The 15,485-nt window shown below is 44.8% G+C and overlaps 1 protein-coding gene across 2 annotated transcripts in view; it reads right to left on the reverse strand.

Annotated features, from left to right (window-relative positions):
• LOC310773761 (calcipressin-1-like) overlaps positions 1-15,485 on the reverse strand; it is a 47,137-nt gene that overhangs the window by 12,077 nt on the left and 19,575 nt on the right. Inside the window, exon 1 of one of the 2 annotated variants that reach the window (XM_083633707.1) lies at positions 271-473. The exons of the other annotated variant lie outside the window; for it this stretch is intronic. Coding sequence (XP_083489833.1) covers positions 271-357 — 87 coding nt within the window. The 5' untranslated portion in view covers positions 358-473. Of the gene's footprint in view, positions 1-270; positions 474-15,485 lie in introns of those variants that run through there. 2 annotated transcript variants of the gene reach the window in all.

The following is a 15,485-nucleotide window of genomic DNA, read 5'->3' on the forward strand; positions in this document are numbered from 1 at the left end:
AGTGTGTGCAGGGGGGGGGGAAGCGCCCACGGGGTGGTGCATGGGGGAACGGGCACTGCACTAGTATATATAAATATAAATATAAATATATATATATATATAGTGCATTGGCCTTGAGAAAACCCATATCGCTTGAACCCTAAACGCAATGCACTGGGGTGACAGTTTCCAATCATTTCCCTAGTGCTAAGCTGGAATCATCTGCGATGAAGCAACCACGATCCGGTGAACAAGCTGGTTTTATAGAGCACACCTTCTTCTCTCCCTTACCTGTGCCTCGGGCCGGGCGAACACTTCCTGGTTGGTCACCGTGGCGACCAGGCAGAAGCGGTTACACTTGGTGGTCTTGATGTGCATGACGGGCCGTCCCGGAAGGCGGAGCCTTCTGCACCTGCTGCCCGAGCTCAGAGACGACGACGACGACGACAACGCTGATGATGAAGAGGAAGAGGAAGGGGGGGGTCGGGGAGGTGTTGCTTTCCCCAGGGTGACGGGCAACCAGGAAGTAACAGCTGCTCCCAAACAAGAAACAGGCTCGAAGAAAACAGCGGACCTAGTAGGAGTGCTGTGTGGGTCTGTAATCAGGGTAGGAATGGACTGGATCAAGCAATACAAAAAAATACAAGTTTGTCTCCTTCGTGTCAAGTATAAAATGACGAACTTGGAAAAAAAAATGTCCAAACACGAAATAGGTCTGTCTTGGCCAACCGCCGCTTCCTGCTTTAATTCACTTGCGTCCTTCCTTCCTCTGGTATCTTCTCGTCCTCACTGGCAGACTCCGGTCTCCTTGGTCTCCTAACCCAGATTCCAAGGTTATCTCCTCACTGTGGACGCTTGAAATTCAATGACGAGATGCAACTGTCAAGGCTTCGTTATCCAACCGCCTCGTCTCCTCTCCAGCCGGTGTTATAACCCCTTTCTTATTCAACCGCCTCCGCAAACCGAAGGAATGTTCCCGAGCTTTGGGTGTGTGGAGGAAAAGCTGTCCCAGCCTCTCTAAGCTCTCTCTCCCTCTCTCTGTCTCTGACTTCCAGCTGCTTATATGAGCCTGTGCCAGCTGATGACGCAGTGGCCACAGGCTCCTCCCTCCAGTCTCCCGCATCCCATTCATGCCTTCCTTCACTCAAAGCCAATGTGCGTGTGAAAGGGGGTGGGTCTAAGCCCCTCCCCCTCCTCCCCGTTTCTATTCCTCTACCGTCAGATACTACCCAATGCTGACTAATCAGACAGAAAGAGGGACAGGCAGTGCGTAAAGAGAGAGAGAGAGAGAGAGAGAGAGAGAGCTGAGGGAGGGAGAGGGAGAGGTTGGAAAATAATGACCTCACCACTGAGCAAACAGACTCTTTTGGTGACTGTATGTATGTATGAGGTCCATCTTCCATCAAACAAACAGATGCTGAGTAATAGTTATTCACACACCTATCATGGCTTGTGATTTTGATATGAGTTTTATTCGTTTTTACTGGATGGAGCAGCGGTTCTCAAATGGGCGTCCAGGGACCCCCAGGGGTCCGTGGCACTTTGCCAGGGGGTCCGCAAAAAGTTTTCAGGAAAATAAAACTAAAAACTTTTTTTTTTCTTTGGCAAAAGCTTCATAGTTCAACAAAAATATGCTATGCTTTAAATGTAAAATGGTTGATGGATTACATTCTGATGCATTTCTCAGACTGTAGTGTTTCCGGGGGGCAGCTTTGTCCCTTGCGGTCGTCAAATTTGGAGAAAAGGTTAGTTTGTTATTGGCTATTTCTTCTGCTCGCCCCAATACATTTCCCACACTGACTTCAATTACCGTAAATTCCGGACTATAAGCCGCGGCTTTTTTCCCGTTTTTTGGCCCCTGCGGCTTATATAACGGTGCGGCTTATCTATGGATTTTTTCAGAAAAAAAATTTCAAATACAAATAAAATCTCTCTTTTTTAGCACTCTTTCTACCTATAAATCCACTTCTGTTTTAATTTCCTCTGTTGCCCTCTTTTCACCACACCGCGGACACTGTGTGCACTGTCGAAATAAACAAAGGTGTTGTGTTATGTTGTTTTGTTGAAATGTTACGGTAATACGGTAAATGGGAGCTTCCTCAAACAGCCAACAATCCCCTCTGTGCGTGAACCCTTACATATGGTAATTACGGTAAGCAAAGTTCATCAGCCCGGAATCACAACAAGACGAGCAGTCTCTCTCTCACTTACCATGGGGAAGGTACGCAGAAATTCACACGACGCAGCTTTCAAGCTGAAAGCAGTCGAACTCGCACTAAAAGAAACAAACAGAGCAGCAGCGCGTACCCTGGGCATCGATGAGTCAATGGTGAGACGTTGGAAGAAGCAGCAGGAGGAACTGTCTCAGTGTAATAAGACAAAAAAGTCCTTCAGAGGCCACAAAAGCAGATGGCCGGAACTTGAAGATTCCCTTGAGGACTGGGTGTTGACCCAGAGAGCAGACGGCCGAGGCGTTTCCACGGTGCAGATCCGACTGAAGGCCAAAACAGTCGCCACCGAGATGAAAATTGAACATTTCAGAGGTGGGCCATCTTGGTGCTTCCGATTCATGAGACGAAAGGGACTGTCCGTCCGGGGGAGAACTACTGAACAACTCCCTCCCGACTACCAGGAGAAAATCACAAACTTCGGCGAATTCACACAAAGGAAGATCACGGAATATTATAGGAGTGTGAAAACATCCACAATCACCAACGGGTTCCAAAACGCTGGACTGCTGCGGGATGAAGAGGATGACGCCGCCACAGCTGGCGCTGAGGGCCGTCAGAGGCTTCAGAGGCTGTTCGATGCCGACAGTGATGAAGAGGAGTTCGTTGGTTTTGAGTGACAATGAAGGAGAGAGGAGAGTGGTTGACGAAGCCACCCTGAACCTGTTCGTTTCCGACACTGAAGATGAGGACTTTGGTGGTTTCAGTACGCAGGAAGAAGAGGAAGACGAGGATTAGTGACTTGACTTCTCTGGTTACAGGTTTGCTGCACATATAGCCTATTGTTGTGTGATTTTGTCTGGGGATTAGTGACCTGACTTTTGTTTTGTTTTGTTGAAATGTTAATAAATGGGAGCTTCCCCAAAACAGCCATCTCTTTCCCGACATTCCTCTCTGTGCACGAACCCTTTCATATGGTAATTAAACATCAAAACACCCGCGGCTTATAGACCGGTGCGGCTTATAGAAGAAAAAAATAGTCAATTTTGGTCCCGCGGCTTATAGACCGGTGCGTCTTATAGTCCGGAATTTACGGTAAGTACATTTGAAATGGGAAATACAAGATATTTTCTTTCTTGGGATTGCATATTTATGTTGATCAGTTGGGTTTTGTATTCTGAATTTTGACGCAAAATGCACTCTACTAGCCACTGCAAATTACATGTTACATGTTCTGATTAAGTGACGTCACCTGGCCTGGTTTCCTCTCCGCCAATAGACCCTTCTCACGGGGGCCATTTTGTGTCGAGAAGCCAGGGTAAACACAGGTGCAAGCAAAACACTAATGAGGGTTTCCAAATCCCAATTATGGAAGTTGGAAACCCTCATTAGTGTTTCGCTTGCACCTGTGTTTACCCTGGCTTCTCGACACAAAATGGCCCCCGTGAGAAGGGTCTATTGGTGACATCTGACCTTCATATGAGCGCACTCCCACTTCCTCCTTCATTCATTCTGAAGATCATAATCCAAACGTAGAAATAAACTAACGAGGAGCGTACTGTAGCTACTACAGCCCGACCAATACTGGATTTTTGGGGCCGATATATCACTGATGATGTCACAATGTTGGATGTGCGATGATGGATTCTTCTTCTTCTGTGGTGTTTTATGGCAGTTGGCATCCTTTATGTTGCATTACCGCCTCCTTCTGGATTCAGAGCCCGACCGATACTGGATTTTTGAGGCTGATGCCGATACCGATATTAGGGAGTAAAAAAATTCCGATATCGATCTATCGGCCGATATTCTTATTATGTATACACTAGGGATGTCAATTTTCGGTTAATTTCACTTTCGATTAACCGACGCTAATAATCGATTAACCTATCGGTTAATTCATAATTTTTTAATAAAAAAAAAAAAAAAAAAAAAAAATGTTTTTTTTTTTTTTTTGTCTATTTACTCAATGAACTCATGCCCAAACAAGGCGTGTCTATTTAGATGCTGAAATGTTAATGCTTTTTGTGTTAGAATTTCTAACACAAAAAGCATTAACAAGCATTAACAAAAAGCATCAACATTTCAACACAAATTCTTTTTGTGTTAGAATTTCTAACACAAAAAGCATTAACATTTCAGCATCTAAATAGACACGCCTTGTTTGGGCATGAGCTCATTGAGTAAATAGACCACAAAAAAAAAAAAAAAAAAAAAAAAATTAATATTAACTGATAGACCGACAGCAATAACCGAACAACGACGTTAGCGACGGTTAATCGATTAACGGTTAACCGTTGACATCCCTAGTATACACATTATATTACACAATTGTTTTGTTTTACACAATGATTGTCAAATATCAAACACTTGACAAATATATCATATGACTTGACATATGTAATGTCGACAGGACATTTTATAGCTTATCAATGAACTTTATTGACCAAAATGACATCAATGCAATGAAATGGTAAACTTCACTGGGAATTTAAGAATTATAAATAACTAGACGATAACAAAAACGCAAATAGAACAAATATAAAATATAACTTGAGTTAAGAAAAAAGATCAAAAATACACAACATGCTGTCGATAACTTAAAAAATACAAAATAAAAAGATATCTGCAATATCGGCCAACATATCGGCCGATATCGGGGGGCACGGTGGCTCAGTGGTAGAGCTGTCGCCTCGCAGTCAGAAGGTCCTGAGTTCGATTCTCGCCTGGGACACTGTGGGCGCTGTGGTTGTGTTCCCCCCCATATCTTCAGTGCCTACTGCCCAGGTGGGGTATCTCGTCGTAAGGGCCTTTCTGTCTGTGTGGAGTTTGCATGTTCTCCCCGTGCTCCCCCAGGGGGGTTCCTCCGTATATAACCCCCCCCCCCCCCCATTAAAAACATGCAGAAGATCAGATCGTCATCGTCATCCGACCAGTGACGACAACATCCGAAGTTGGTCCCCGGGCGCTGTACGAGAAAGCGACCACTGCTCCTGGCCTGCCCCCCGGAGGAAAGGACAAAGCCAGGATGGGTTAAATGCAGAGGACAAATTTCACCGGCCACCGTCAGCATGTGTGTGTTGTGGCCCTCCGTGCATGTGTTGATTGTAATCGTGTGACAATAAAGACGGGCTTGTCCGTCTGAAATCGTGATACCAATATATCGGTTATCGGCCAATATCGGTGGACTGATATATCGGTTGGGCTCTTATACATCCACTGTTTCCCTACATTCTGTACCCCTTTCCCCTCCGATGATGGACGCATGGCCAGCAGCTCTACAAGTTACTCTGTAAGTGGCATCACATCGGAAATAATCTGTCTGATATACTTGTTCTGAGCACTGGCTCGCCGCAAGGATGCATTCTTAGCTCTTTCTTGTTTACTCTTTTTACCCATGACTGCATCGCTCACTACCTCAACAACCTGAGAGTTAAATACGCGGATGACACCACTGTCATTGGGCTCATTAGCTCAAATGACGAAGTCTAACTACGGATCTGAGGTTGAAAAACAGGTGGAGCGAGGGCTCGTCGTCGACTTCCGCCGTAAAAAGGCACCTCTCCACCCTATAATAATCAATGGTACAGAGGTTGAGATGGTAAAAAGTATCAAATTTCTTGGTGTCACTATTTCGGATGATCTTAGCTGGCACTCAAATACCAAAGCGATTGTTAAAAAGTCTCGGCAACGTCTTTTCTTCTTAAGAAGACTTAAGGAGTTCACCCACAACAGCCAGATCCTTGTTAACTTTTATCGCTGTATTATTGAGAGCATTCTCACTAGTTCCTTCACTGTATGGTTTGGTAATCTTACAGTTAAGGAGCGAACATCCTTAAATAGGGTAGTGCGCCTTGCCCGCAAGATAACTGGTGCCAACCTGCCGGCTCTAGAAGAGCTCTATAGCTCCAGACTTCTGTCCCGGGCCTCCAGTATTATCAGGGACCCTGCAGGTCACCCGGCCGCCAGTCTTTTTGAGTTACTCCCTCTGGGTAGACGCTACCGCTCCATTAAGTGCTCCACCACTCGCTTTGCGAGAAGCTTCTACCCGAGTGCTGTGCGTAGTCTGAACGATCACAAATCTAAACGGTAGATCTCTGTTTTGTCTAGACCACCTAGACACCTAGACTTTTCTTTTTTTCTGTTATTTTCTTTTGTATAAGATGTCTTATACTGGTTTCTCATGCATTTGATCCTTGCTTAGGCACTTTACTACCGTGCACTTTATGTGTGATTGTGCACTTTGTTTGTTCCTGCACTTTAATAAGTGAGCTGGATGACTTTATCCACAGATGTACCTGTCTCCTTTTATTGTTTTATTCTCTTATTTTATCTTATTTACTTTTTAAACCTTTTTATTGTCTGTCTTTTTATATGCTCTTTTATGTTGTCATGACTTGTCATATATGTGTCTATGTTTTAAGCTCTTGCACCTCAATTCCAATGTAGTTTCGACTGCAAATGGTAAATAAACTGACTCTGACTCTGACTGATGACATAGCATAAGACATCACTGATGATGTCACAATGTCTATGACATCCCTGATAATGTCACAATGTCTATGACATCAACAGCGGGACATCATCAGTTGGCATGCCGCATGACATCATCAGTCACCAGTGGCTCACTTGATGACTGTGGGACGTGACATCATGAGTCACATCAGTCGATGATTGTGTGGGGCACAATGTCTATGACATCATCAGTGGGATATCTTGTTCACTAATATGACATCATCACTCAGTACTGGCCAGCATTCAACAATGATGACAATGACGTCATGGCTCTGGCCACCAATGACATAGTTGATGAATTGTGTTTTTTACTATTATGACATCATCAGTCACCACTGCTTCTGTAAGTGACAGACGGACATAACGTGCCATACTGTAACAGACGGACGGACAGACACACAAAGTCAGCTATAGAAGTGGCTGCACCACTTAAAAAGGGTATTGATTATATCAAATATACTGAATGTATTTATTTAGTCATAGCTTACGTATGTGTATTTAATAGTAAGCAAAGGATCGCTCCTCTTGCAAATAAAACGTCTATTTTCTGCACATCATTTCTCATGTTTTGCTGAAATAATTGAACACCACAAAGGCGAAACTGAACTTTCACCGTTTCTACAGAGGAAGAAGAAAGCCAAGCAACACTCTATGGATTGTCAATTAATCATTAACATCCCCAGAGAGAGAGAGAGAGGGGGGGGGGGGGGCAGAGAGAGAGAGAGAGAGAGGGGGGGGGGGAGACACTAAGGCAAAAAGGAGAGATAGGGGATGGACATGGAGAGAGAGAGAGAGAGAGAGAGAGAGAGGGGTAGGCACATGGATTGTATAGGTAGGCACTAGGCAGAGAGAGTGAGAGAGAGAGGGAGGGGGAGAGGGTAGGGTAGGCAGAGAGAGAGAGGGAGGGGAAGAGTGAGAGAAAGTGAGAGAGAGAGTGAGGGGGAGAGGGGGGGTAGGCAGAGAGAGAGAGGGAGGGGAAGAGTGAGAGAGAGGGAGAGAGAGAGGGGGGGTAGGCAGAGAGAGAGGGAGGGGTAGACAGAGGGAGGGGGAGAGAGAGGGAGAGAGAGAGCAAGGGGGAGAGGGAGACGGAGGGGGAGAGAGAGAGCGAGAGAGAGCAAGGGGGAGAGAGAGAGAGAGCGAGGGGGAGAGGGAGGGGGAGAGAGAGCGAGACGGAGGGGGAGAGAGAGAGCGAGAGAGAGCAAGGGGGAGAGAGAGAGAGAGCGAGGGGGAGAGGGAGAGAGAGAGAGCGAGGGGGAGAGGGAGAGAGAGAGCAAGGGGGAGAGAGAGAGAGAGAGAGAGAGCAAGGGGGAGAGGGAGAGAGAGAGAGCAAGGGGGAAAGGGAGAGAGAGAGAGCAAGGGGGAGATGGAGAGAGAGAGAGGGAGAGAGACATGACTCTGGGTGGAAGAATGCAGGATGGAGGGATGAAAGGATAGAGAGAGGTGAAAGAGAGGTGGCGCTCATGGAAAGTATGCAGGTTGATAACAGCCTTTTATGAGGTATTAATAGAAGAAAGCTGGGAGGGGGGAGGGGGGGAGGGGAGGGGGGTGGTGTTCGCCTGCACTCGGAAAAAAACAAGACCAGACTGTGCGGCCAAACACTTGCACCTGTGTGTGTGTGTGTGTGTGTGTGTGTACTGTATGTATGTGTGTGTGTGTGTGTGTGTGTGTGTGTGTGTGTGTGTGTGTGTGTGTGTGTGTGTGTGTGTGTGTGTGTGTGTGTGTGTGTGTGTGTGTGTGTGTGTGTGTGTGTGTGTTTGTGTGTGTGTGTTTTGGGGTGGGAAGAGGGGGGGTACGTCCTGACTATTCCTAACCACGTGTCCTTGACCTGGATGGTAAAGGTCATGAGGTCAAGGAAAGAAGATGTGAAGCAGAGTTCATACGGGCTTATGAAGAGACGACCGCTGTGCTAAGACAACATGCACTGTCATATATGAAATCCATTTATTTTTTTCAATTTATGTTTTTTCCCCTCATTTCAATAGAGAGGCAATGTGAAACGTCACTTCCTGCTTTTCTCCCTGTACCAGCGCTGCGAAAAATATGAAGGGCGGTGGACGGAGAATGAGGTAACTTTTTTGATCCCGTATGAATTGGGCCACGGGGTGCCAATGCAAATTTTGTCCATAACTTTGCATGTCGAGAAAGTCGCAGTTTGTCGCCAAACTGTTGCACTGTAAGATATAAATCAGAAAGACTACAGACTACACACACTGTCGCATAAGTGACGTCACTTTCTCTACCGGCAAAGCTGAAGACCGGCGACATCATGCCACGAGCTGTCGTGACGAGATGTAGTTTTTATACGAAACTAACCCCTACGTTTCAGTTTGACGACAAACTGCGACTTTCTTGACATGCAAAGTTATATTTTAAATGGACAAAATTAGCGTTGGCACCCCCGTGGCACAGTTCAAACGGGATCAAAAAAGTAACGTTATTCTCCGCTCACCGCCATTCATATTTTTCGCAGCGCTAAGTGACGTTCACTATGGCTCTCTATTTAGGTGTTAGGAATGCTTTGTTATGACTCGTCTCTCTCAGACAGCTGCTTGGACAGGCTTCTCAAAGTGAACACAAAGTTGTGAGTAGTGCTGCACGATTAATCAAATCGCAATCGCAATCGCGATGTCAGCACGTGCGATTACATAACCGCAAAAGTGTGCGATTATTTTATTTTTTTCATGTCTTTTTGAGTGTGTGTGTGTGTGTGTGTGTGAGCCTCCTCTAAACTAACGTTACACGCGACGCAGCAAACACACGTTTCTCTGCCATCACACTGGGCATCAACACTAGCGGGAGACTTCTCCCATGCACTCCCGCAAATAAGTAACGTTATGCGCAGCAAGGTTACATTATCTTACCGAGAGGCAGAGAGAGAACATCCATGATCGCTAACAGCAAGCTATGCTAATAACTAGCTAGCCTGTTCAGAAACGCATGTAAACAGCCGTGTGATTAGTGAGAACGTCAGTAAAATAAGGAGAGAGCTGCAGGTGCTTATGCGGAACTAGTGCGCGATTAAGTGCACAGTGGGTAATGACCCGCTGTGATGAAGAATATAACGAGATTAACAAGGTTGATAGCAGCAAAACATTGTCGCAGCTGCCAGCACTGACAGCATCACCTCCAGCAGGCTAGCTAACTAGCCTGTCACATGATGCCTTCATGGTCCCTCGTTAAAGTCTGCAGATGCACGTTACCTCACCTCTCTCTCAAGAAGCGTCACGTGAGTGTGGCGTTTAAGGCCATCTGTCGCTACAAAATAAATAAACGGGGTGTATCATTAGTATTACTGGACAGACATGTAACTAACTTTGCAACTTTGCTGAGCCATCTTCTATGTGCTGTAACACAGTGCAGTTTCCATTTGTCTGGTGTTTCTTTTTTACATGTTTGGGACAGGCAAATATCTCAAAATGTTTTATTTTTTTGTAAAGATAATTTTATTTCAAATTGTTTTATTTTTTTATTTTTAATATATTTTAAATTGTAACATATTTCATGCACTTTAGTCTGTGATATGTGAAACCGTGGTATTTTTGTCCAAAGTTATCATACCGTCAAAAACTCATGCCCGCACATCCCTAGATACCATTTGTTTATTATATCGCAATCACAATCGCAAATCGCAATATTGTCCACCCTAATCGCTAATCGCACCTTTCCCCCAAATCGTGCAGCACTAGTTGTGAGGTGACGTAAGGGTCCCATGTAAGACCAACCTCCCTCTCAAAACACCCCAATTGAAAACGGAATCATTTCTCTAGGTTTATTTTACAATGATGAAATCATTTAGGTTCCTACAATACTACTTTTGATTTTGATAATCAGGCCCACTTTTCTCGATGGCGTCCATTTTTTCCCCCGTTTTGCGGAAATCATAATGGCCCTATATCAGGCCCATGTGCTCTATATCAGGCCCATGTGCCCTATATCAGGCCCATGTGATCTATATCAGGCCCATGTGATCTATATCATGCCCATGTGATCTATATCAGGCCCATGTGATCTATATCATGCCCATGTGATCTATATCATGCCCATGTGATCTATATCAGGCCCATGTGATCTATATCAGGCCCATGTGATCTATATCATGCCCATGTGATCTATATCAGGCCCATGTGCTCTATATCAGGCCCATGTGATCTATATCAGGCCCATGTGATCTATATCAGGCCCATGTGCTCTATGTGATCTATGTGATCTATATCAGGCCCATGTGATCTATATCAGGCCCATGTGCTCTATATCAGGCCCATGTGCTCTATGTGATCTATGTGAGCTATATCAGGCCCATGTGATCTATATCAGGCCCATGTGCTCTATATCAGGCCCATGTGCTCTATGTGATCTATGTGATCTATATCAGGCCCATGTGATCTATATCAGGCCCATGTGCTCTATATCAGGCCCATGTGCTCTATGTGATCTATGTGATCTATATCAGGCCCATGTGATCTATATCAGGCCCATGTGCTCTATATCAGGCCCATGTGATCTGTACGGCACACTGACGGCAGGTGTCGATGCACAGTGAAATGACGAATAGTGTGGTGTTGTGTGTGTGTGTGTGTGTGCATACGTGTGAGTGTGTGTGTATGAGTGAGTGATGGAAAATGAGTGTGTGTGTGTGTGTGTGTGTGTGTGTGTGTGTGTGTGTGTGTGTGTGTGTGTGTGGAAAACACAGTGTGTGTAATGGTGTAATGGTGAGGAGCCTCCCTGATGCTCTCATGTTGTTTGTTGATGTTAAACATTAGCGTGTGAGGATGTGTGTGTAGGTGCTAATCATCTCCAGACCTCTATCTCACCCCACTGCAGCCCTGTGTGTGTGTGTGTGTGTGTGTGTGTGTGTGTGTGTGTGTGTGTGTGTGTGTGTGTGTGTGTGTGTGTGTGTGTGAGAGAGAGAGAGAGAGAGAGTGGGGGGGGGGGGGGGGAGAGAGGGAGAGAGAAAGAAAGGGGGAGACAGAGGGGGAGACAAAGGGAGAGAGAGGGAGGTGGAGACAGAGACAGATGGGGAGAGAGAGAGGGAGAAAGAGAGACAGAGGGGGAGAGAGAGACGAGGGAGTGAGAGAGGGAGAAAGAGAGACAGAGAGGGAGAGAGGAGGAGAGAGACAGAGGGGGGAGTGAGAGAGGAGAGAGAGTGGGAGACAGAGGGGGAGAGAGAGAGGGGGGAGTGAGAGAGGGAGACCGAGAGAGAGAGAGAGGGGGGGAGTGATAGAGGAGAGAGAGTGGGAGACAGAGGGGGAGAGAGAGAGGGGGGAGTGAGAGAGGGAGACTGAGAGAGAGACAGAGGGGGGAGGGAGAGAGGAGAGAGGAGAGAGAGTGGGAGACAGAGGGGGAGAGAGGAGAGAGAGTGGGAGACAGAGAGACAGAGGGGGAGAGAGGAGAGAGACAGAGGGGAGAGGGAGCGCTCAGCCATGCCTTTTTTCCATCCCTATGTTTTTGTTTCATCTTCCAATTTTTTCCATTCCCTCACTAGATAGACAGGCGACACACACACACACACACACACACACAGACACACACAGACACACACACACACTACACACACACTACACACACACCACACACACACAAAAGGTTCACAAGAATGTACTAAGGCAGGGGTTTTCAAAGTGTGGGAGGGTGAGCCTCCCCTCAGAGAGCATATAGACAGCTGCAAATTATATATGTATATATATATATGTATATATACATATATACACATATATATACATGGTATATATATATACATATATATATGGTATATACGATATATATATATATATATATATATATATATATATACACATATATATACATGGTATATATATATATATATACCATGTATATATATATGTGTATATATATATATATATATATATATATATATCGTATATATACATATATATATACATATATAATATATATATATCTGCTGTAAAATAGCCCCTGCTTGTGCTTAGATTTGCTCTGCTTCCCACACCTTCTTCAATATCAAATTCAAGGAATTTTCAAGGATTTTCCAGGCCCGATTCCTCAAATTCAAGGAGCCAACACGGCTGGATCAAGGTTCATTACTTATCATGAAAACTAGCAGAAGCTCACAGACAGTTAAAAAGAGGGAGGCTTGAATGTGTGAACACTTTCTCACCTGTGCTGTGTTGGTTGCAATAGAGAGGCAAAGTGACCGCCTACTTCCTGCTTCAGCAGTCAGCACTGTACCAGAGATTTTGATCCGCCGTTTATCTTCCCATAGACATTTCCCTAAAATGCTTATAAAAATAGTTTTACTTGTTCAAACCAAACGGTTCAGATATATTTAGAATCGGGAGCGACCATAGAACATTTCATTCGGACCAACAAAAAAACGACATCGGAAAAAACATTTTCTTTAAAGCCGCAATTTTGTTACGTTTTGTCCGGGTGAAATGTTATGTGGTCTCTCCCGTTTCTAAATATATCTGTACCGTTTCGTTTGACCCAGTACAACTATTTTTATAAGCATTTTACAAAATGTCTATGGGAAAATAAATGGCGGATAAAGATCTCTGGTGCAGTGCTGCTGAAGCAGGAAGTAGGCGGTCACTTTGCCTCTCTATTGCGAATGACCGAAATGATTTCAAGTGGATTTGACTAAATCCGACCGACTGCAACGCTTGTTCGAAAATCTCTACCTTCAAAGACTCTCGATGCCCAGATTTTTTATTTTTCTAATTGACAAACTACATGATCTTTCTAATTTCTCCACCATACAGGTGTTACAAAAAAACCATTCTGCGTGTGTTCAGGCCCGTGAAGCCGGGGCGGGACCAGAACAATGACCGTGGGAACCCTGTCAGACTCTGTGCTTGTAAAGAAATCCGAGCTCAGAGAAGAAATCCAATAGGCGCAGAAGTTTGACAAGAAGCATACAGTTTGAGCACAGGCACAAGCTAATCTAAGCACACACTATGTGAGCGCGGGGGCGGGGTTTGAGGGACAGCCTTACAAAATCTGAACATGAAATGAATAAATCATGCTCGCAAATTGAATATAGATAGGGAAACAAACATGTCCATATTATTGCACCTTAAAGGGACAGCTCACTCTAAAATCCAAAATACATATTTTCCCTCTCACATGTAGTGCTATTTATCCATCTGTATCGTTTTGGGATAGTTGCCTGAGTTTTGGAGATATCGGCCATAGCGACGTCTGCCTTCTCTCCAATACAACGGAACTAGATGGCACTCGGCTTGTGGTGCTCGAAGCACCCAACAAAAATACATTTGAAAAACTCAACAGCAATGACTCTTTGCAGAAATCATGAGCCGGTTACTCAAGATAATCCACAGACGTTGTGATGAGCGGTTTCATGTAGGAACTATTTGTTGTTACAGATTGTTTTTCCAAGTTGTGATTTGTGATTCATGTATGTCTAAGGCTGATTGGACTTGAGAGATGGTGTGGAGTACCACAGGGATGACGTGTTTTTGGAGCCGGAAGGCAGAAGTCCCGGAATTCCTGGATTTTACGAGGAAAAGTCTATGGGGTTTCAGAATGGGGATTTCACTTAAATGCATGAAATAAGGTCTGTGGTTAACAAAGGTTTATGTGAGCGGTCATTTGTGTTCAGCAGGATAATCTTCACAAACGCGCATCACTTTTATGACTTTTGAAACGTAATGCATTTTTTATTTTTTTTATGTGATTTTTAGATCGTGTGTTTCTGGGCCTTAAACCTTACACACCTAACCTAACCCAAATACAGTAACTCTATTGGCTCATTGAAGAACATTCAGACTTTCCTATTGGCTCATTGAGTTTGTTGCTCTTGGGCTGGTGAGTGGTGACCTGGGAAATGTGGTTTATATGTTCTTAGTCATAGTGCTGGAGCTGGAAAGATTCAGTGCAGCGCTGTAATATTATGGCTAAAAATGAATGATCCCAATCGTTCCATTGGAAAATTGCATAACTGCCAATGGTTTATGGGGGAGTCTCCCGAATTTTTAACCCTTCCTCCCGCTGTGCTCCCGATTGGTAAGTTCTCCCGCTAATCTCCTGGTTTGTAGGATATGTGTCGTGTTACCTGGCAACCCAACCCAGAGGCAGTGGCGAGTGAGGCACGCTGCGTCACCGCGTCACTGCACTCGCAACAAGCTCTCGGTGGAGGAGGATGATGATGATGATGAATGAAACGAGATGAAGACCTTACCGTTTCCTAGCCAGTAGCCACATTAGCAAACCCTAAGTATTCTAGTATTGCAAGCTATGTCGGGCCGGCTTTAGCGTCGAACACAGTGGGGAAAATGACGTTAGCAAACATGCTAAACATGCCAAAATACAAACACGCCATGGAAGCAGGGGTGAACTTAGAATTATTCCTCATTCACTGACACAATGTTTGCACTCGATATCTTTTGCGATGTCAAATTTTAGATGCTGACTTTTTGATCACATGTTTTGTACATGTGCTTTGTGTTTATTTTGTTCTATCATTTATTAATTTACTGCGAGTTATGAATTTGAGACTAATTAAAAGCAATTAATTGTACATCCTTTTTATTCTATTAATTTGTGGTGTAGGGTTATATGGGTGCCGGGGGGTTGGGGGGGGCCCGAAATTAGAACCCGCCACCCGCCAATGGCGGGCAGATTTTAGGTTTGGCGAGTTAGGTTTGGCGTCTGTCCACCACGTAGCGGGTCCCAAAATAGTCGTCATGTAATATTAAAACTGTGTGTAGCCGGCTAACATGAGTGCTTCCTGAGGCTGTTTCATTCTAGCTCTCCCGTATAGGCTACCAAACGTGACTCTGGAATGAAATGCAGTCGTCAATTTAGCGGAGATAAATTGACAGCCGA

The sequence above is a fragment of the Poromitra crassiceps genome (assembly GCF_964638095.1).
Source record: "Poromitra crassiceps genome assembly, chromosome: 3".
NCBI classification, from domain to species: Eukaryota; Metazoa; Chordata; class Actinopteri; order Beryciformes; family Melamphaidae; genus Poromitra; species Poromitra crassiceps.